This window comes from Malania oleifera, chromosome 11, assembly GCF_029873635.1.
Source record: "Malania oleifera isolate guangnan ecotype guangnan chromosome 11, ASM2987363v1, whole genome shotgun sequence".
NCBI lineage: Eukaryota > Viridiplantae > Streptophyta > Magnoliopsida > Santalales > Ximeniaceae > Malania > Malania oleifera.
In genome coordinates, this window is record NC_080427.1 from 57007318 (window position 1) to 57029383 (window position 22066).

At 37.2% G+C, this 22066-nt stretch overlaps 1 protein-coding gene across 7 annotated transcripts in view; it reads left to right on the forward strand.

Moving 5' to 3' along the window:
• Positions 1–1263: 1263 nt before the first annotated feature.
• Positions 1264–22066, forward strand: part of LOC131168637 (uncharacterized) — a 36828-nt gene continuing 16025 nt past the window's right edge. For 5 of the 7 annotated variants that reach the window (XR_009140365.1, XR_009140366.1, XR_009140367.1 and 2 more), the window contains exons 1-17: positions 1287–1614; positions 2103–2140; positions 2264–2286; positions 3772–3878; positions 3967–4018; positions 4097–4181; positions 6860–6950; positions 14935–14973; positions 15117–15184; positions 15297–15359; positions 15619–15674; positions 15774–15847; positions 16088–16180; positions 16273–16374; positions 16574–16654; positions 16771–16862; positions 17008–17023. Coding sequence is in view for 1 of the 7 variants with exons in the window: in XM_058128231.1 (XP_057984214.1) it covers positions 1492–1614; positions 2103–2140; positions 2264–2286; positions 3772–3878; positions 3967–4018; positions 4097–4181; positions 6860–6950; positions 14935–14973; positions 15117–15184; positions 15297–15359; positions 15619–15674; positions 15774–15847; positions 16088–16180; positions 16273–16374; positions 16574–16654; positions 16771–16862; positions 17008–17023 (1203 nt within the window). In the remaining 6 variants the exon portion in view is untranslated. Of the gene's footprint in view, positions 1615–2102; positions 2141–2263; positions 2287–3771; positions 3879–3966; positions 4019–4096; positions 4182–6859; positions 6951–14934; positions 14974–15116; positions 15185–15296; positions 15360–15618; positions 15675–15773; positions 15848–16087; positions 16181–16272; positions 16375–16573; positions 16655–16770; positions 16863–17007; positions 17024–22066 lie in introns of all 7 variants that reach the window. The other 2 variants (XR_009140364.1, XR_009140368.1) reach the window with 2 other exon arrangements.

Below are 22066 nucleotides of genomic sequence, written 5' to 3' on the forward strand. Positions count from 1 at the left end.
ATGTTGTTGCGCGTTCTAGTGCTGAAGCTGAATACCTAGCCATGGCTCAAGGTGTGTGTGAGTTTTTGTGGTTACAACAATTGCTCAACGAACTATGACTTCTCCCACTTTCTTCTTTGCTGTTGTTTTGTGGCAATAAGACCAAAATTTACATTGCTAATAATCCAGTACAACGTGATAAAACAAAAGCATATTGAGATCGATCGCTACTTTATCAAAGAGAAGTTGGATAGACAACAAGTTTGCAATCTTTTTTGTTCGCTCATATGACCAATTTACTAATATCTTAACCAAAAGACTTAACTGTACTGAGTTTTCTTCTATTTGTAGCAAGGTGAGTCTCATTATCTTTTGCCCATCTTGAGAGGAAGTGTTGGATGAATAGTTAGTGAATAGTTTGTGTGTTTAGTTAGTCCCACATTGGCGAGGCATTAGAAATCCTCCTCATTCCCTTACCTATAAATAATGCCTTATGTTGTATAGAAGAGGTAAGGAATAAATATTAAGAAATTTGATATTTCCCTTTCAATAGTAAGGGCAAATACCCTCCCTTTGAAATAAATGAAGATAAAACAACAATTGTCATTAATTTTTATTACCATATTCATGAGTTACTCCAAAAATACAACAACAATGGTTCTAAAAGGAAAATATAGTAAGTAATTTCTTAGTTGTAGCACAGTCATCAAAATAAGTCTCATTATGCTTAGGATCAACATCAATTTCAAAGAAGGGGATTTGATAAATTCAAGCTATTTCGGCAAAAGATTCCACTAAAAGAGACTAAAGGATGATGCCTATATATTTGTCAATAATACAGTACTTGTAAGAGAAATAAACTTGAAAATATAACTTCTTCAAGTTTACATCAATCTTTGTAGCAAATAAAGTTTGGGTATATATTTTATAGATTCAATTAATGGGTTTTCTAACTCCAAGGGAAGGAAGTTATTTTTAAGGCGGTGATCCTCTTGGTAAGTATGCCCTTTTATAGCAATATGTTCAATTTGCACGACATAGCTAGTAAATGTAATTGTCGATAGAGATGCAATTTTTCTTAATAAAGTTCAATGTACTAAAAATGGGCATGGAATTGTCTATTGCAAAACATCTTTAAATTGATTGCAACACTAAGATAATGCATGGACTTTGAGAATTATATTAGGAGCATGTCTAGAGAAAGATCCAAATAATGTGTTTGTTTCTTAGCTTGTAAGATAGTGGTATAATAAGAATATGCGTAGACATGGTAAATAGGTCCGTATTCTTCGTAAGAGCGCTGAAAAAGAAAGAGGCTCTTCCCGCCTTCTCGGCTTATCAGGCTCCGGCTCTGTTCATCTCTCCTTTTCACTTCTCCACTGAAAGGAAAAAGGGGCAGACAAAATTTCTAATCCCTAATCTCCATGCTTCTCCTGTAGAATCCACCGTCTTCCCGTCGCCTCTCCCCGCTGCGCTTCTTGTTTGAGCAGAGAGCTGTTAAGGAAAGTATATATGGGCGCATTTTGCAATGACGACCTCTCTTTCCCACCGCTGTACAGCTTCGCTTCCTCCCAGGATTTGAGATTTTCGAAACACGTTCACGATAATGTTCACGGCAACATCTATCTCGATCCGGTACCAATCTTCCTCTCTTATATACAGTTTCGGCTTTGTTTGCTTCCCTGACGTGATTTTGTTTACTTTAACTTCTTGAATTTGAATGAGAAAAATTCATATTTATATCTTTCTTCTATTTCTTTAAGTAGCGCCGTTTCGTTTTGCTTTTAGTTGTTGGAAAGGAAATCATTTGAGGGTATCGTTTTGTTTTATTTGTTTATTTGTTTGCTTTTGGTTATGTTGTGAATATCTAGCAGTTATTTTGATTGATCGAATGGACAATGTTATGTGTGATCATTAGTTGTTAACCTTGTCAGCGACTTAATTTGTTATTAAGTCGATATAGATAGTGACAGTAGATTCAATTATGTTTGTTTTCTTATCTTTGGAAATAATGACTAGCTGTGCATTTTCTCATGTAATTAACCAACATGCATCTTCTTTTGTTTTTTTGTTTTAATAAAGGCCTTTTATTTATTTGATTATTGTTTTTGTCATGATTGCAGCTCTTTCTGAAGTTTGTAGATACCGAGCAGTTCCAAAGGCAAGTTGATTTCTTCTAATGTTTTTAATGTTGTTATCTCATCAGTACCTTTACTATTTATTATTTTTATTGGTCAGTTTCTATATTCATAGTTAATGTTTTGAGCTTATTCTTACATTACAGGCTTCGGGACTTGAAACAACTGGGTGAGTACTATGGACATCTCTTCTCCTATTTGGTAAGAGGAAATGCTAATGAAAATCTTTTGCATTACATGATTTAAAAGAATTAATTGACTATTTGCTTTCTATATTGCAATCTGAGTCACAGATTGGGTTTTGGTCTCCGAGTATGATTCAGCCTAAGAGCCAAACAAATTGAAGTGCCTAGAGCTCCCTTTGAAATTTTAACTATGCACCAAAAAGTTGAACTGTAAATACTCAAGTAATATGTAACCAAGATGGTTCGGCTTATAGTTCAGAACATTATATATGTAGCATTTTTTTTTTAAACTAATACATGGATGGTGAGATGGGTTAACAATTTATCTAAGTTGGTCATTGGTGTGAAGAAAGCTTTAAGGACTTCCCTTTTGTCCTGCATTTGCCAATGCCTCCCCCCTGAATATAGAAGTTGTTTCCTTTAAAGAGATATTCAATATTTTATTGTAAAGATATTTACCTATTGATTTAATGTAAAAATATTTAAGCAAACACTTGAAAGATGGTCTTACCGTATGCTGATGTAGTTTAAGGCAAATGTTCCCTGGTGATACTGTATGGTTTGATTTAAAGATTCTGACATATACTATCAAATTTGTTAACATATACTAGTCTTGTCCAAATGGAGGAACCAGAATACTGACAGCTCACTGAAATTAAAACCGGCGTGGGGACCTTGATAATTTAGGTGAGAGTTGATCAAGATTGTCATTCGTGTGGAAGAAAGTGCACAGCTTTGTTCTCAAACTGCAGCACTTAGAAGAGATAGCTTGAGCAGTGAATTGGTGACATTTATGTGATATTTCTTTAATGATGTAACATTTATTGCTGTGTCAGATTCCTTTTATTTTACTTTTGTTTGTAGACATCTGCTTTAATTTCTTAGTCATTGAAATTTTACGTTGTTATGCCATGAAATTTAGTTTATTTATTTTGGATGTTACTTAGCAAAATGAAGCTCCTTTTTGTATGATAAAACATTGAATTTCCTTTATTTTGTGCTCATCTATGAAATAAAAAGTGTTGGTCCTTTTGATAGTCCACATGGGTCATCTCCAAATATGTAATGTGAAAACGAGGTTTTTACCATTTGTTTCTTGCTCCAACTCATATTGCAAGAGTGATATTCAAATACTTTATATTCTTTGTTATGGCTTCTTGGAAGTTATTTGCTAATTGCCCCCATATGATATAGGACAACAGTTACTCCATCTATATATTATTTTGTTTGGAATAAATACAGTGAGAAAAAATAGTTAGATTATGTAGATTTGTTTCTCAACTAAACTGTAGTTGTCATCAGAGAAATGTTGTTATTCTTTGTCTGTGAAAAGAGAAGGTTTCTTTCTTCTTAGAACTGCAGAAAGATTCTGTGCTTGTAGCTTTGATAATTAAAGCATCTTGAGTGTAATTTGAATCACTTGCACTGACTTGACCTTTTCTCTAAGACAAAATTTTGCAATGTATCAGGTATAGCACACTTGGTTTATCCAGGAGCTGTGCATTCTAGGTTTGAGCATTCCCTTGGGGTGTATTGGCTAGCTGGTGAAGCAGTTCACAAACTCAAGGGACAGCATGTATGTCTCTGTTGCATCTGTTCTTGACATACTCTGATCATTACAACTGCATACTCAACTTATTGTATTTATTTTTATGGTCTTGAAGGGCTTGGAGCTTGCTATTGATCGTTTTGATGTTAAATCAGTGAAACTTGCAGGTAATTAACTGTAATTTTTATAACCTGCCTTGAAGTCAGCTGTTCCATTCTCACTTTTTCAGATGATTCATTGGGTAGGACTTTTGCATGATGTGGGACATGGGCCTTTCAGTCATTTGTTTGAACGAGACTTTCTATGTCGGGTTCTCAATGGCTTTGAATGGTAAGGTTTGCAGCTATCAGTATAATTCATTTTCCCTTGTTGAGAACATGACCACATTTTAATTCAAATTGACAATATCTTTATATTTGGTTAATGATTTGATTTATCTCGTGTTCTTTTGCATTGTTAATTTTCCCAATGATACTGTTATAGTGAAAAGGATTTTACATATCAACTTGTATAGGGAAGGAATTTAGGCAAGCCCAGATAAGAAATTTCTAATAATTAAAGGATCCAGCTTTTGTTGATCATGTTTTATCTCATTGAAGAAGATGTTTTTTGCTATGGTTTGTGTGTGTATATATATATATACACTTATATACAAGCTATCATTTATATACTAGAAATTGGAATAAAATAAGTGGAACTGAAAATGAAGTGAATATTAAGCTTAGGAACCCTGCTGATAAGGCCCATAAAAATAATTCCAATTTTTGAATCCCATTGGATGGTAATGGTTTGGGTTCCTTTCCAAGTAACATAGTTTAAAATAAGCTATCCCTTAACTAAATAGTCAAGTGATATGAATTTAGAGTGGGCCACCACCTTTAACTCATTTAAATTGGATATTAGGAACTTAGATAACCTATGATGCACAGATGGACCAACGCTCTTAAATTCCAAACGGTATGACTCCTAGCAAATGTAATTTAATGATAGGAACATCCATGGAGGTCATCTTCACAACTTGATGTAGTTTTGTATTGGGAATATGGAGGCTAATTAATGGAGTTGCCATCTTATTATTTTTTGAAAAATAAGCACAAACCTAATCTTTGAATTTAATACTTGGGGGAAGTCTAGGGTTTGGTTTAAGTTACAAATTGAGAAAGTCAATGAACTTGAGGAAGGCCCATTGAGCACCTTGATTTGTTCTTTGGCCTTCATTTTGTCTTAATTCTTCAGTTATAGATGAAATTAACAATCAACCAAAGCATGTAACCATTTGACTAATCATGTTATGTTATGTCATGTATCTATGATAGTACTCGATAAAACATAAAGTGCCTGTGTCGAAGGTTTAAGTTGAGCAAGTACAGTAAGCATAGTAAACAACAGAAATAAATGAATTTTTGGACTTTGATTCAATGCATAAACCTAAATGGAGGGCTTAAGTTGAGCAAACTGTGGGGATATCAGCATACATCAACCCAAAATATAAAACCAAAGTTTTGATCCAAATCATACAAATACTTTTATCTGTACGTGTTTGATATTTTGGCTGTGAGTTTGCACCTGGGATGAAACCCTAAGGTTCTTATTCCTATTTTTAATGGGGAATGAAATCCCTAGCAGTTCATGATTTCCTACAAGGAGGACACCAAACACACACACAAAAAATCAAAGGAACTCACATGCATCATGCAAACAAATCATCAATAATAGCATGCCATTATTATAACAAACAATGAATTACATCTTCATTGTGTTTATTAATACATAAGAATTAAAATCCTTAACACCCAATAACTGAACTCTAAACCTCTAATCAACAAGAAATGCATTGTAGTTGATGGAAACTTCAACTAGTTCAATTCCTGGTCTTCTTGTCCTATGCTACATAATTCCGGGCTAGGCTATTGGTGCTCCGCTCACATTGATAATATCTTCCTCCCTTTCTAGATGATCCCAGAAGGGGCACCATTGGGTCCTATTTATAGGCAAACAAGGATCCCTAGGGTTAGGGTTTTGCCTTGGAGGCTGAAGAGGCCACCCAATGGTCTAGAATTGCCCAAGCTGGCTGAATTGCACCTAACAGAAAGCTGGGACACAGTGACGACGTACTTGCACATCTCATTCCCTAGATAACTGCTCCTTGTCCTGCATCATTTGGGACAAGGCGATGGGCATCACCAGCTGGTGTCACGATGCATCTTCCTTTTTTTTTTTCCATTTGTTTTGTACGTCATTTTGAGCTCATCTGAAATTTCACATGGGCCCACTCAGGAATCAGGTTAAAATTAGCTATTTTATTCCCAAACCATCCCAGCAAGGCAAATTTAATTAAAGAAATTGATTCTTTAATGGGTCTGGACTTTAGTTCATTCAATTTTGAACATTCAGATTTCAGGCACAAAGAAAATGATGAAAATAGCCTTGATAGGTGTGTGGCAAAATGGGGTGTCTACAGATATACTCTATTAAAAAGTACAGTTTACCTTTCCATTAGCAGGTTGTCTAATTTCTTTCATGCACTTTTGACTTTTTAAGTCGAACACAATTTAAACTTCTTTTGTATCCACCTCTTTGCTTTGCCTTCTCGACTATACCTCAACCTTGTCTGGATCTCCATGCCCTTTCTCTTATTTTATGTACAGTGGCAGTGGTGGTGACATGGTATGTTCTGCCGTGCTTTTCTAGTAAAATTTTATTGTTGTTGAAAATTAGCATAGTTAAGGTTCTATGAGTTCCATATACATCTTTTTCCCTTGTTTCATGTTTTCTCCTGGTTAAGAGTACTGGTTATGTTATCTGCATTGTCAAAACACAAAAGAATTATATTTTGTATACACCCTTTACCTGCTTGTTTATTTCTTATACTTCACATAAAATTAAATCCTCTTTGTAATAAAAGGAATTAATAGAGGAGTTTAAATATATGATGTACAACCTATTTCTCTGTCAGTTGCTTTTTGGGATTGAGTTTTAATTTTCTTTGTTTTATTTGTTCATTCTAGGTCTCATGAGCAAATGTCAACAAAGATGGTTGACCATATTGTCGATGAGCACCATATTGAAATTGACTCTGAAATCATTAAGAGAGTTAAGGTGAGCTGGTGTTATAGGGCTTATGTTTCCATGGACTTTTCTTTAACTCATATCCTGGTATCTTTTAGTGGCTATGAATGTGATAAAAAATATATAAGTGTTGCATAACATATATTTTATCAAGGATTCTGGAAGTTTATCTTTTTTTTCTTGATGCTTTTTATTGCTTTATTAATTTATTGATCTTATCCTGAGCAGTTTAAGTTCTCTAGTTTTCCTAAAATTCTATTAGATTTGTTTACTCCAAATTTACCAATTTTTGATGATTTTAGCCATTATGACAGTAACAAATATTTTGGAGGTTAAAAATTCACAATCCCACATTTTCAAAACTGAAACCAATCCCCTTTCCAATTCACACTTCCTAAAAGTCAACCATCCATTCTACATATCCACCATCCTGGCAGTGTAGCATACTTTTTGGAAAATCTCGGCTGAAGTTCAAAATTTGTACCAAAGGGCTCACTAATTCTTGCTTCAAACGTAAGCATTTACTACCAAATCGTACTTCAATTGTCCAATGACATTCCAGCGTCAAGCCCAATGCTTTGTGGCTGACTTACAATCTGATTGCCCTTTGTTTCAAGTCTCAAACTTAGAATTTCACCACAAAACTATGAATTGTCTGCCAACTTGCCAAGTTGCACGAAAGAATCACTCTGAAACAACACAAATGCTTGTGGGCAAGCACAATTCAGCAATGAAAACCCAATGCCTTTTTGGCAAGGGTAAGTCAAGGCCCTTGTGACCACCACATGCATAAGAGCTCTACCGTCAATCCTTATGGTTTTTTTTTGTTATCAATTTTTTTTTTCCTGTTTTCTTTTCTGTACAATGAAGAAATATATTATGAAAACACATTTGTTAAACACGTCAGTCTTTTGTTTTAGTGGTTGATTTTCAGTTGTTTGCGAAAAATTGAAATCTAGATTTTATGGTTTTTAGTTATTTTGGTAACTTGTTGCCAGAATAGTTTAATATCCAAAATTAACTTTTTAAAATTAAATCATTCATTTTATAAATACGTTTGAATTAAAATTAAAACAAAATGATCATATGAATTTAAGATGTAATTAAAATATAAACGCCGATAATTTTTTAACAACATTGAAAAATAATAAAATCCATTTTACAAAATATTTTAACTGTATTTTCATTGTTATGAACTATAAAATTGCTCTTATAAAGTGAATTTTGAAATATAATAATTAAACAAAATAATTATGATAATTTATTATTATTATATTTTTAATTTTTATTATTTTTTAATTATTATTATTCTATTAGTTATGTTTTTTAAATTGTTATTTTTTTAAGGAGAAGGTGGGCCTTGCTCCTCTGCGACTGGTTAGTCACAGGTTTGAGTCTCTAAGAAAACAAATTCCCTGCATCAAAGCAGGAGTAAGGCTGCGTACACTGACAATCCTCCCCCTACCCTCGCAAAGCAGGGAGCCTTGTTGTCCCAGGACACTTGTTTTATTTGATTCAAGGACAAAAATGAGCATTTGTTTAATCAAGTTTCTAATTTGTTTCAATTTTAGAAATATTAACAGCACAAGTTGCTGATTTTTTGGTTTTTAGTTTCTGTTTTTGCTTTTCTAGTTTTTGTTTAATCGTTTCTGGTTTTTATTTTCATAATTTTTTGATAATATAGCAAATAACCCTGTAATTTTTCGATCTTACAGCTGAGTTCTTGCAAGAAGTCAAACCATAGGGATGTCTTAGGGCTCCAATGAAATCCTCTAAGCAGCATTCATGGTCACTGTCAAGTCCACACCCAGTAGGGTAACCTAACCTACTCGAAACTACACTCATATGGCTCAAGGATTGGATGCACAGAGGCTTTCACCATTTTCCCTTACCATCGATCCAAAAATCTCACCTCTTTCTCTATGAAATGTGAATGTTCCAAGTTTAGAGGAAGATACCTAGGGCAAAAGTCCCGCGATTGTCCACTTCCATAGATCTAATAATATCACCACCCTGACCAATGAACAAGGACACTTCAATAACACATGTTGATCTCAATTCAAACTCAAAATGTCAACAAAATAAGAGAATTCTACAATGTGGTGTCAATATTCACCTCAAGGGCATTGGGTATTCTCTATCATCTTAATTCCGACAAATAAACCCTTATCCCCGTACCTGGGGTGTAGGGTGATGGCAAGTATCTTGATTTCCACATGATAGAATATCAAAGGCAAACCCACACTGCATGTAAGATAGGGTGACCAATGCCCATTGAGGGGTAGATTGATCATTCCCTATTCATTCTTTTTTTGATAATAAAAGAAGATATGTTAAGAAAGAGGATGTGCAATCTGAGTGAGGATACTAAATCCTCAAAAGGAAAAGGAAAAACAAAGGTGGAGAACAAAAAAAAAAAAGAATAATAAAAAAAACAAAAATAAAAATAAAGAGCTGAACTTATTCGAGAAAGCCCCTCTTTAATCCCTTCCCATCATAGTTCATTGAACACTTCAAATTTGCTAATATTCTTTGGCCCTTCTTTGACCTAGATTTACCACCATCAAGCCTAACTTCATTTCCTCCATGATCACACAATGTGAGGCCTAAGCTATCCAACAAATTCTGAGTTTGAATGTCTTTCCAGCAGATTCTTGAGCTAGATTGGGCAGAATTCCATCTTTTACTTTCAATTCTTCTTTAGAAACATCTTCCTAAAAAATATTAATTCCATCTAAACCTTTTAGAGGAGGTGGCACATAAGATAAATCCTTGAGACAATCAAAAGAAGAGTTGGAAAAAAATCCTTGCTGCTCCCAAATTTGATCCAAAAATAAACCCTTGTCGCATTCAAAATCACTACTACCTACGCTATCATCCTCTGAAACATCCCCGCATCTCTTACTATCGTAACTTGTATTAATCCTTTCACTAATTGGCTCCTCTACTACAAGTCAAACACCGTTAGATAGGGGTGTACAAAATTTACCGAAAAACCGTAAACCGGACCGAAACCGAACCGTTTGAAGCTTCGGTTCGGTTTTTCGGTTTCGGTCATCGGTTTCGGTTTTGAATTTATAAAAAACACATTTTCGGTTTCGGTTTCGGTTTCACTCAAAAACTGAACTGTAAAAACCGAAAACCGATTATAATTTTAAAATAATTATTTTTAATACTACATATATATCTCCTATAAAGTATATTATTTTTTTAATTTAAATTGTTGCCTTCGTCTTGTACTTTCTCACGGAGGGGGAAAGGATTTTATATAGGAGGCATGAGATTCATGCCTCCCATTTTGGCCATGTGGGATGACTGGATGAGTGCTTATGGAAGAAGACTGAAGCGGCGAAGACTGAAGCGGCGCTCAATCCTCCTGGTTCCTGGTCTTGGAATCCTGGTAAGTGGTAACCTGCGAGCTGCGACTGCCATGCCCTCCGACGCTCATGCCCAGACCAACGCGAGTCGCCCAAACCATCTGTCCTCGACTCCTTATAGCACCTCGCCACCTCCCGCTTCCTCCCAAGTCCCACCCCATGCTGATGCAGCGACGCTCACGCCCACGCCAGTCGCCAACGCCCACGTCTTCACGCCAACGCAGTCACACACAGGCACACAGCAATGCAGCTCATCTCTGCAATGGCAACGCAGTCACATGCAGCTCATCTCTATCCTTCTTTCTTCACTTTCAGCAAACAAAAATAGCTTTATGAACCTATTTCAGCAACCACCATGCAATTCCTTAATCTGTCTCGTAAGAATTTTTGGGTGCCAAATAGCTCCTCAGTTCCAGAGTGTATACCAAAAAGTGATGATGCTGAGAACACCAGAATTTGATCAAGCCATCAGTGCCTCAAGCGTCAATGAACAAGGAAAGGGTTAAGCATGCTGTCCCACACCAGAAATTGATCAAGCCATCTGCAACGCAGCTCACGCCCACTGGTGCGTAATGTGTTTCTAGGCTTCTAGCCATCCCACATCGGTTGGAAATGGGAAGAAAAAAATTTCCCCACCTTATTTATTGAAGTTGGATCTGTTCCCCATCTGTTAGGGGCTTTAGAGTCAAAGCCTTGGCCCAGTTAAAATAACATTGGAGGCTGTGGGCTGTGGCTTGGCTTTAAAAAGTGTTTTTTATGTTTTGTTAATTTAAAATTTGGTAAAACCGAATTAACCGAACCGAACCGTAAAATAAACGGTTTGGTTTGGTTGTAATCCGACAGTATACGGTTCGGTCGCGGTTCAGCAGTTTTAAAAACCGAGAGATTCGGTTCGGTTGACGGTTTTGGCAATAACCGAACCGAACCGAACCGTGTACACCCCTGCCGTTAGAATCTCTCTTAATTTTTTTTTTATTGTTACCAGACAAATTATGATTATCTTCAAAATACTTCCTCCTTTCAAAACCCAATTGCACTTCCTTACAACGAGCGTAAACCTTTCGAATCTTCAAATAATTTGAGTTGACTCCTTTATCATTTGAATTCATTATGAACCAACGATAAGGTCTTGATTTTCAATTCCACAAGAATTAAAAGTCTTAGAAGAAGGTCCCTCAAACTCAATCTTGGAACCCCACCTACTATCATTCTTCTCTAGAATAGGAAATTAGTAAAATGTTTAGCAACCCACCTATTTGATTCCACCTCCTTTTCTTTTTTGTTTTCAGAGCACCTGCTTCTCTCCTCTTGACCACCATAGATTTTGTTAAAAAATGATTGAGGCTGTAGTGCAATTGTCTTTCATTTTGTTTTGAGGAGAGATTGATTCCCATTACCTCATAGGTTTTCATAAAAAGGCCTTCTTTTTGACTGGAAACTTGACTAAGCATTTGGGCCTACCCATTCAATTGGCCCAATTGTAATTTACCTTGCTGAAATTTCTCCTCTCTAAACTAGCTTAATATAGAACCTATACCAACAAGCCTACAAAAATTTTTTAAAGGTCTTTGTTGCTCTCAAACAACCGGCCTATGTCTTTATTAATTATTAAAGGCCATAACCCAGACCAACTGACCTTCATCATACCATTGCCCATGTAGAACACTGCCCATGCAGAACACTCAAGCCGCCTTTGGTCTAGCCTCCTTTACTAGAACCTTCTCCATTAGCAATGCCGATTGATCGTGTAGAGCTATTGATAGGTTCTTTTGCATGTTCCCTCCATCTAGAACACACACCACCTCTAGCACATCCTTATGGATCGAGTGAACTCCATCGTTAAGAATCGAGCGAACTCCATCATTAGGATTCGAGCAAGCACCACCTTAGGAATCGAGCAAGGACCAATGTTAGGAATCTAACAAACTCCATTAGCACCATTTTTTCTTGATACTATTTGACTCTAGGATTGATTCTCTTTATTCTTTTTATTATGAACTCCAATAATGCTTGGCAAACAAGAGCTCATCAAAACATTGAACTCTTTCCCAAATTGAGACCACCCATCACCTTTGGATTATTCTTGGACAAAGATAGAATATCTTTTGCCTCTGAATCTGTGCCCTAGTTCCAGGATTTTCCCTGCCCTTGTCACATGAATCATTGTCCCATAATCAACAAAACTCACCCGAGAGCTACGAGAACCCTTGCTTAAACTTCCAACAAGATATGAGAACCCCTGTGAGAACCATTTTGCTATTGCTAAATAAAATAGAACCCACTGATTGTGCTGTCAGTTCTTCTTGAGAACAAACAAAGCTCCAATCTATCCTACTTTATCCAATCTCAAATCAAAGGATTTCCCTTTGAACTAAACTGAACGAATCCCCATCGTTGATAACTACCAACACCATGGTCTCAATTGAGAGAACGAGGAGCGTGAGTGAGAGTCCTTTGTGCAAGAAAGAGAACTATCACGATTCCTCAGTTTAAATGCTGCTATAGTTGCAGCTAGGAAGTAGGGAGAGCCTTCAAGAGTTCCTCCTTTCCTGTAGTTGTAGGCCTTTGAGAGAGGAGGCTTTGACAACAACCAAGCTTGAAGTTGAATGAAGGATGGGATGTAGTGAGCCTTCGAGAGAGAGTGAGGAAACTAGGGCTTTGAGCCTTCTAGAGAGAGTAGGCTTCGATCCTTCGACAGAGAAGAGGTTCACGAGTCACGCTAGGGCTCCAACAAAGGTCTTGCTTGAGATAGAGATGCTCGGCATGTCGCGAGTCACACTAGGGCTTTCGACAAATCTCTTGAATAGTGAATGAGATTAACAAGCTTCATGAGAAAGAGCAAGCTTTCAAGGGAGATTTATTCTTGAAAAACTCTTTGCTGTAGCGGCTTGACTCTTGCCAATGTCAGCAATCATTGGCATTCATCATTGCTCACTTGCTAGAGAGAGAGAGAGAAAGCTTGTTTTGGTCATGTAATAAAGCAAATTCCAAGGCCTACTCTAATTCCCCACTCATTGTCATGTCTCATGTTCCAACAAAAGAGTTGATGCCAACAATATTAACTTGATTTTATCCCACAAAAGAGTGGGTACTTTGACTGCCATGGGGCGGCAGAATCCCAAGGCCAAAAAGAATCACTTTTGCCTTGATCTACCAATATGTGATGGACTCATGCTTGTGTAGCAACAAGACTACCTTAAGTCCCATCGAACTATACTCATCCAAATACATGAAAACACTTATGGACCCAATTAGTGCTCAAGTATCATTGACATGGCAACCCTTGTCCCAATCGAAATGGTTGCTGAGAGCCATGAGTCAAATGGTAAGAGTGTTGTACTCACATCCCACAAGCACTAAGGGTAACTCTAATCCCCATAGCACAATCCTAGTGTAAGAGCACCTGCCACTAAAACATCTATAATCTAGAGTTGGGGAAATGACATCATACACTCCTTGTGACGAACATACGAAGGTTAACATCCTTTAGTTTTTCCTAAGAGGGCATTGCTTGAGGGTAAACTCAAGGGGCAACATAGATGCTCTATCCAACCTTTGGGTTGAGAGTAGTGTGTGATACAATCCTACGGTGCTTGTCCATGGGCTTTCAATCCCATATGAAAGCCCAAGACACGCTTTGAAGATGTTCAAGTCCCACTCAAACTGCTCCTTGTGGTGCTCATTTAGTGCCTGAAAGGAGACCATGGGTGTTGGGATGCTCACCTATTCATATCATTCTTGTTCTAGCTCGAGGAATCACCTATGCGTCTAAAGACTCATGCATCACTTTACGAGAACACCATAACTATGTGGATTTGCCATCTAAAGAATCATATTTCACTTTACCAAGAACACCATAACTATGTGGATGCGCCACGAGGCTAGAGCGACACTCAAAGTCCATCTATGACATCTCCATAATCAAATCCATGTTTACAATGTTTACTTCCACTGTGCATTTGCATGCCCTGTTCTTTCCAAGGCTGCCCATATGAACCTCTTGCACTTGTCATGGATGCAAGAATGTAACACCGTGATACCATGCAGGCAACAAGGTGGATTTGTGATGATATGCTGAATTTTGTTGACAAGCTTGTAGGAAAGGTTGTATTGACATCCATTTTTTCTTGCCCACTATATCCTCCATGAAGGTCAATCTCATGAGTATGGTAGTAATATTGATTGTTATTGTCAAAGCTTGATATAGAATGTTGGTTCACAATCTAAAAGCTTAAGCTTTAGGTAAAGTGATTGCTTAACATGGTTCCAGAGCTATGTTGCCAAGAGGTCTTGAGCTCTAGTCTTGTTGCTCGTGTTTATATTGTGGTGGTTAAAAATGATCTTGTTCCCTATAATGGATGTTATTTATTGTTTGTTTATCTCTACATGTGAAATTGGCTTAATGTGCAAGGGAGTGTTAAAGCTTGATCTGCATTGTTAGCCCTAGGTAAAGTTGTAATCTAACATTTACAATCTTTACGTGAATTGGTTTTGGCTTTCTATGAAGAAATTCTTATATCTGTATAACTAAAGTGTACATTACTCTTCTACGATGGAAAGTACCTATACTTCTGCTTTTTCTCTTGTATTGTGATTTATTTTATATATATATATATATGTATATATATTTTTTGCAGGAAATGATAATTGCGAGCTGCGAAATTGCACGGCCAAAAGTAATTTCATTTGACCCTCTTTGCTGGCATACTTTTTATTCCTTTTTAGTGTAATCTGTTGAACAGTTGATATGCTTGCACAGCTGACTTTATGTCGTCCTATTATTCTTATTGTTAGTCTCACTTATTTATAAAATATGTAGAGCACAAGAGAAAAGTATTTTCTGTATGATATTGTTGCAAATGGTCGAAATGGGATTGATGTTGACAAGTAAGTGAAATTTAGTAATTAGATATGTCTATTGGAATTGTGTAATTTCCAATTTCATTCATGATTTATGTTGATGTCTGCGCATAATATTATATGGCTTACTTACCTGCAGGTTCGATTACATCACTCGTGATTGCCGAGCTTGTGGCCTAGGTTGCAACTTCCAGTTCCAAAGGTTTTTCTCACAATCTATGCAATTATCATGTTTTTGTTATTATTGGGACCACTATTCTGTTAGAAAATATCCCTTCAGTAAGCTGACTCCAAACACTGATAAGTTGCAATTTTTTAAATACTTCAATCTGCTATAGGTGCGTAAATGCATGCTGTTGAGCTGACATTTGAAATTGCATCCTTCCAAATCTTATTCTTCCCAGTGGATAACTGAATAAATTATCATTTTTCCAGCATCATATTAATTTCTGTACTTGCAGGTTAATGGAGACAATGCGGGTTTTGGACAATGAGATATGCTATCCAGCTAAGGATTGTAAGTATTTTCTGGTCAACTGTTTGCATCTAGACATTTTGACCATGTACATTCTTAATTTTTTCATTTTCTTATGTTTGTGATTGGAAAATTTGCTAGATCTTACTGTATACAAGTTGTTTGCCACTCGTGCTGATCTGCATCGAACCGTCTACACGCATGCAAAAGTAAAGGTATGAAATGCAAGTTGTTCAATTTCTCATTCAGCAACCCCAGTATTGCAGGTGAAAAAAAAAAGAGAGAGAAAGAAAACAAATACAAGCTCTAGTAATTTTTGATGATTCTGTCTTGCTTGTTAGTTCATTTTTTAATTATAAGCATCTTTGCATCAAACATTACTTTTTAATTAGTTGTTTTGTGCTTAGTTTAGAGCCCCCCTAACATTTTCAATTTGGCATTGTTATCATTTTCAGGCTATAGAACTCATGGTTGTAGATGCCTTGTGTAAAGCAAATGATTATCTACAAATTTCATCTCACATTCACGATCCTTCTGAATATTGGAAGGTTATAAGAACATTTTGCCTTTTTTTTTTCTTTTTTTTTTTGCGCAAAATAATCCTGCCTATTCAAAATATGCAATCTTATTGAAAATGCAGTTGGATGATTCAATATTAAAAGCAATTGAGACAGCTCAGGACCCAGAACTAAAGGAATCTAGGGACCTGATACGTCGCATTCGCAGGAGGGATTTGTACCAGGTGCGGGAGTTTTGCCTGGATATTGTTTCTATTTTGATTGTTTACTTAGAAGTACTTGTAAATTGGAGAACTGTATGAATCCCTTCCTTAATTTGGTAACATGCATTTTATATTTATATAATTAACTTTTATTTTTTCAGAGTAGTGTGACATTCTAAAGGTAAAGTCTAAGCTGTTATTTTGCTTTCCTTTTTTGCAGTTTTGTAATGAGCTTACTGTTCCGAAGGACAATCTGGAATATTTCAAAGATGTCACTCCGAAAGATATCATTTGTTCACAGGTCCCTGTGCAAACTGTTTATGTTCTTGCTTGCATATTTGCTTTCTATGTATGTGCACTTTGCTAAGGTAGTGGGACAAGTCTCTCAATTGGACATCATGTAATTTTATTAAACAGAAAACTGGTCGGGTGATGTTAAGAGAAGAGGATGTTGCTGTTACCAATGTCAGGGTTGATTTGACTCGTGGAAGGCATAATCCTCTTGAAAGGTATTTTATAAGGAGTATGAGGCATCAATGCTGATTTTCTAGCAGCTTTTCCTTGGGTTTTGCAATTATTTTCCCTTATTGTTCAAATCCCTTCTTTTTCTGATGATTTTTTTCATTTCTTTTTGTGCATGTACTCCTTGTCCAGCGTCAATTTTTTCAAGGTATGGAAATTTCTTTTATTAAACATTTTGAATTTTATCCCTGGTTTATGCCTAAGTAGTAAAAAGTTGGATCAGCTTGACTCTAACAGGAATGGGTGGCACTCTTTTAGAGATAGAGGAAAATAATGAGATAGTTAATGGGTTGTGCGCTTCTTTAAACTTAAGGAACCAAGGGGTGGCTTGCCAGTACATAAGATTTGTAAGGAAAAGGCATAAGGGGTGGAAAGGCCATGGAAGCAGTCTGTAGAAGGGTGCTGGACTCACAAGGGGGGCAGTGGGGAGGGGGTTGAATAATCCAAATAAAATCTGTTCCCAAATTGACAATTTGGTTTTGAAGGGGGTTATGTCAGATTTTGCTCCTGGTGATCAACCAGATTCTAAAGGTACAGTGCCTATTGATCCTGGACACTGAGTTATTTCTTCTTTGCTGTCTGCTCTGAGAGACGAGATGAAAGAGATTGAGGGGCCAGAGATTGGAAACATTGCAACTCAAGAGTTCTTAGAGTTAGATTCTGATATGTGGAGTTTATGAATCTAATGAAAGATTCTTATTGGATCAGTTGATGGCAGAAAATAGGCTGGAGGATGAACCTGATCCTCTCTAAGCCTCATGACCAATATATGAGGGGCCCACCAGTTGTACTGTGGGACTGGGTGACCATAGGAAGTGGGGGATGATGCTACTTGGAGCTCCTCTGAAGAAGCACAGGTTGGTGTTTGCCATTTAAAGAATTCACATGACTGGTAGGAAACTTAATCAATGAGAGGTCTTTGCCCATTGTTTCTCGTACCGTGTGTTGTCTGAATGATGCCTTGATTGAATTTCCTTTCAGAAAAGAGACGGATAGTGCTGCGCATGAGCTTGCTTTGGAGGATCAAGGGAGCTTGACTTTTTGAAAAAAAAAGTATTTTTCCCTCTCCTAATTTGCTTAAAGTTACTGAGTTTTTGGTATTCCTTTGTGTCAAAGGGAGTGGAGGAGTTATAGCCATTAATCCATGGGGGGAGGGGGTATTGGAGTGATAATTGTGATACACCAAAACTCCTTGTATGTTTTGGCCATATTAAGTTATTGAGTCCTTTACGGCAAGAGTTGTAAGTGGTTGTTACTCCTAGGACATATGACGGGGCAAATAAAGGAGGGTGCTAAAAGAATTAACTTAGCTACTTCTGTAATTTTTTTTGTTTTGGCTGGGGAAAGGAGGGGGTAAAGTAGCTAAATTGTGAAAAACTATTAGTTGGAATGTGAGGGATTTAGGGGAGGTGAGGAAGAGGGAGCTGATTAAGGAAGTTTTAGGATGATAGGTATGAGTGGGACGCTCTCCCTTCTCAGGGGGAGGCTGGGGGGATCCTCATTATGTGGGATACTGGTTTTATTTGTCGAATTGACAGTCTTGTAGGTTTTCACCTTGTTGGTTTTATTAGAAGTTAGAGGCTGGGTTTGTCGTGGCTCACGTTGGCATATGGTCCTACACTCCTTCTAGGCCTGCTCTTAGGTTTTATTTTTGGGATGAGTTATTTGTGATGTATGGTCTCTGTGATCCTAAATGGATAAAATGGGGAGATCTTAACATGGTGAAGTTTCTAAAGGTGAGAAAAGGGGAGGCGGGTTTACTTTGAGTATGCAAAACTTCTATATGTTTATTAGGGAGTGTAGGTTGAGGGATTTACTTATAGATAATGCTTTATTCTCCTGGTCTGTGGGTGTGGAGAAAGTGGTTGCTAGTCGTTTCGATAGGTTCTTGTTTTGTAGTCAATGGGGAAGACGAGTTTCCCATTCTCCCTTGTGGCATTGTATGGACTAGTGTCAGTTCATTTTCCAAATTGTTGGGGTGGAGCAAGGTTAAGTGGGGTCCTACTTCATTTAGGTTTCAAACATTTGGCCTGATAATTAGTCGTTTTATGCTTGGTTAGGAATACTTGGCATGAGGATGTTGGCTTGTTTGGAAGGGTTTTTTGTGTGTCTGTGTGTGTTGAGCGGGGGTGGGGGTTAGATTAGGTTCATGAAAAAACTTGAGCTGCTTAAAGAAGTGTTGAATATGTGGAATATTAAAGCTATGCTTAGAAGACTAGCATTCTAGAGAGCTTGATCCTTTGGGTAGGAAAGAGGAAGAAAGGGGCCTTTTGGAATGTGAAAAGGTGAAGAGGTTTTCATTGAAAAACGAGGTGGAGGTGGCGATCTTTAGGGAAGTAAGAAGTTAAAGGCAGAAGACTAATTTCAAATGGGTTGGGGAGGTTGATTGCCATTCTAAATTCTTTCATAGGTTGGCTAATGGCAAGATGAGAAGGAATTTGTTAGGGAATTGTAATGAGATTAAATATATATATTTTTCACAAACCTTTATATTGAGGAGGATGTGTGTAAGCTTATGTGTGAGGGTTTAGAGTGGAATCCTACTTCTAGAAATCAGGTGACTTGGTTGGAGAGGCCTTGAGGAGAGTGAAGTGAGGGTGGTGATGTTTGGGATACCGAGGGATAAGGCTTCGGGCCCTGATGGTTTAATGTAGATATCTTTTAGGATTGTTGAGATGTGATTAGGGTGGATTTGATGAAGGCATTTAATGAGTCCTATTTACTAATGGGGGTTTGGGCAAAAATATTTACTCTACCTTCATCACTTTGGTACATAGCATGATTTGGTGTATGAAAGTCGTTGATTTTCGGCCTATTAGTCTAGTTACTAGTCTGTATAAGAATTTTGTTAAGGTTCCTGTGGAGTGTGGATAGGCTACTTTTTCTAATGTTTCTCAAGCTCAAAGTGATTTTGTGGGGGTAGGCAGATCCTGGTTGCTTCCTTAATGGCTACTCATGTTGTGGAGGATGTGCATAGGAGGAGAAAAAAGAGAAAGGGGTGGGGATGTTTAAACTACAACGAAAAGGATTATAATTGAGTGGGTTGGAATTTCCTAGTTAAGGTCTAGTTAGTAATGGTTTTGGGAGAGGTGGCACGCTTGGATAGGGGTGCTCGTCTTATTTAGTCATTATTAATTGAGAACCTAACTTGCGGTTTATGGCTTTGAGGGGTGTTAGACAAAAGGATTTCATTTCCCCTTTTTATTTGTTCTTGTCAGCAATATCTTGTATAGATTGGTAGATATGGCTGTGGATACAGGAGAGGGTTTGTAAGAGGGATTGGGGTGGGAAGTGAGTGGGTTGTGGTATGTCATTTTTGTTTGCAGATGACACAATATTTTTCTTTGAAGATCACATGGAGTCTTTTTTTTTTGGAATGTTCTGATCATCTTACATCTTTTTGAGAAGGTTTCAGTTCAAATTAAATTTGGGTAAGAGTGGAATGGCAGGTATTAATTTGAGTTATTAGATCTTTGGAGTTGGCTTCTTTAGTTGGGTGTGGTATCCTTGATTGGCCTTTGATTTATTTTGGAGTTTCTTCGGGTGGTAATCTTAGGTCTGTTGGTTTTTAGGCTGCTGGGTAGGGAAGGTAGCTAAGCATCTGGATGGGTGGAAGGGTTATATATATTTTTTTCTCTAGGTGATCTTGCCTAGTATTCCTCTTTATTTTTCCCATATTTTGAGTTCCTGCATGGGTAGCTAAGAGTATTGAGAGACTCATGAGAGTTTTTCTTGGTTTGGGTTTGGGGTTGGGGTGTACAAGAATTATTGAAAAACCAAAAACTAGACTGAAGTACATCTCAGTTCAGTTTTTTGGTTCTCAGTTTTTGTTTTTAAATAAAAAATTTCTGTTTCGATTTTGATTTCCAGCTGAAAACCAAACCAAAAAATCGTTTAAATTAAATTGTTATAATTTTATATAATATTTGTAATGATCTCTTAGATCTCTTAGTTCTTTCATTGTGGGGTGTCTTGAGAGACCCTTTGAAGAAGTAGAAGTCCTCCAAGCTATTAAAAATTGCAGTGGGGATATAGCACTTGGACTGGATGGTTTCTCCTTGGCTTTCTTTCAAGCTAATTGCATCCTCCTCAAGCGTGAGATGTTAAAGTGTTCGAGGAGTTCCATAGATCAGGAAGATTCGTCAGTTGCATCAATACCACTTTTGTCACTCTTGTTCCAATGAAAGTTGAGGTTGTTAACATCAAGGATTTCTGCCCTATTAGCTTGGTGGGAAGCATTTATAAAATCATTGTCAAAGTCCTAGTTGAGAGGTTCAAAAAAGCAATACCTAAAGTCTTTGGTCAGTATTAGTATGCTTTTGTGGCTGAAAGATAGATTATGGATGCTGCCCTTATTGCTAATGAGGTCGTGGATGCCTATTTGAAGCGGAAAAAGGGGGAATAGTGTGCAAACTAGATATGGAGAAAGCATTTGATCATGTCTAATGAAACTTCCTTCTTTATCTCCTCATGAAAATGGGCTTTGGTGAGCTTTGGTGTGGTTGGATTGCTTAATGCATTAGAATTCACATGATTGGTAGGAAACTTAATCAATGAGAGGTCTTTGCCCATTGTTCCTCATACCGTGTGTTGTCCGAATGATGCCTTGATTGAATATCCTTTTAGAAAAGAGACGGATAGTGCTGTGCATGAGCTTGCTTTGGAGGATCAAGGGAGCTTTACTTTTCAAAAAAAGGTATCTTTCCCTCTCCTAAATTGCTTAACGTTACCGATTTTTTGGTATTCCTTTGTGTCAAAGGGAGTGGAGGAGTTATTGCCATTAATCCATGGTGGGGAGGGGGTATTAGAGAGATAATTGTGATCCACAAAAATTCCTTCTATGTTTTGGCCATATTAAGTTATTGAGTCCTTTAGGGCAAGAGTTGTAAGTGGTTGTTACTCCTAGGACATATGAGGGGGCAAATAAAGGAGGGTGCTACAAGAATTAACTTAGCTACTTCTGTAATTTTTTTTTTGGGTTGGGGAAAGGAGGGGGTGAAGTAGCTAAATTGTGAAAAACTATTAGTTGGAACGTGAGGGATTTAGGGAAGGTGAGGAAGAGGGAGTTGATTAAGGAAGTTTCAGAATGATAGTTATGAGTGGGACGCTCTCCCTTCTTAGGGGGTGGCTAGGGGGATCCTCATTGTGTGGGATACTGGTTTTATTTGTCGAATTGACAGTCTTGTAGGTT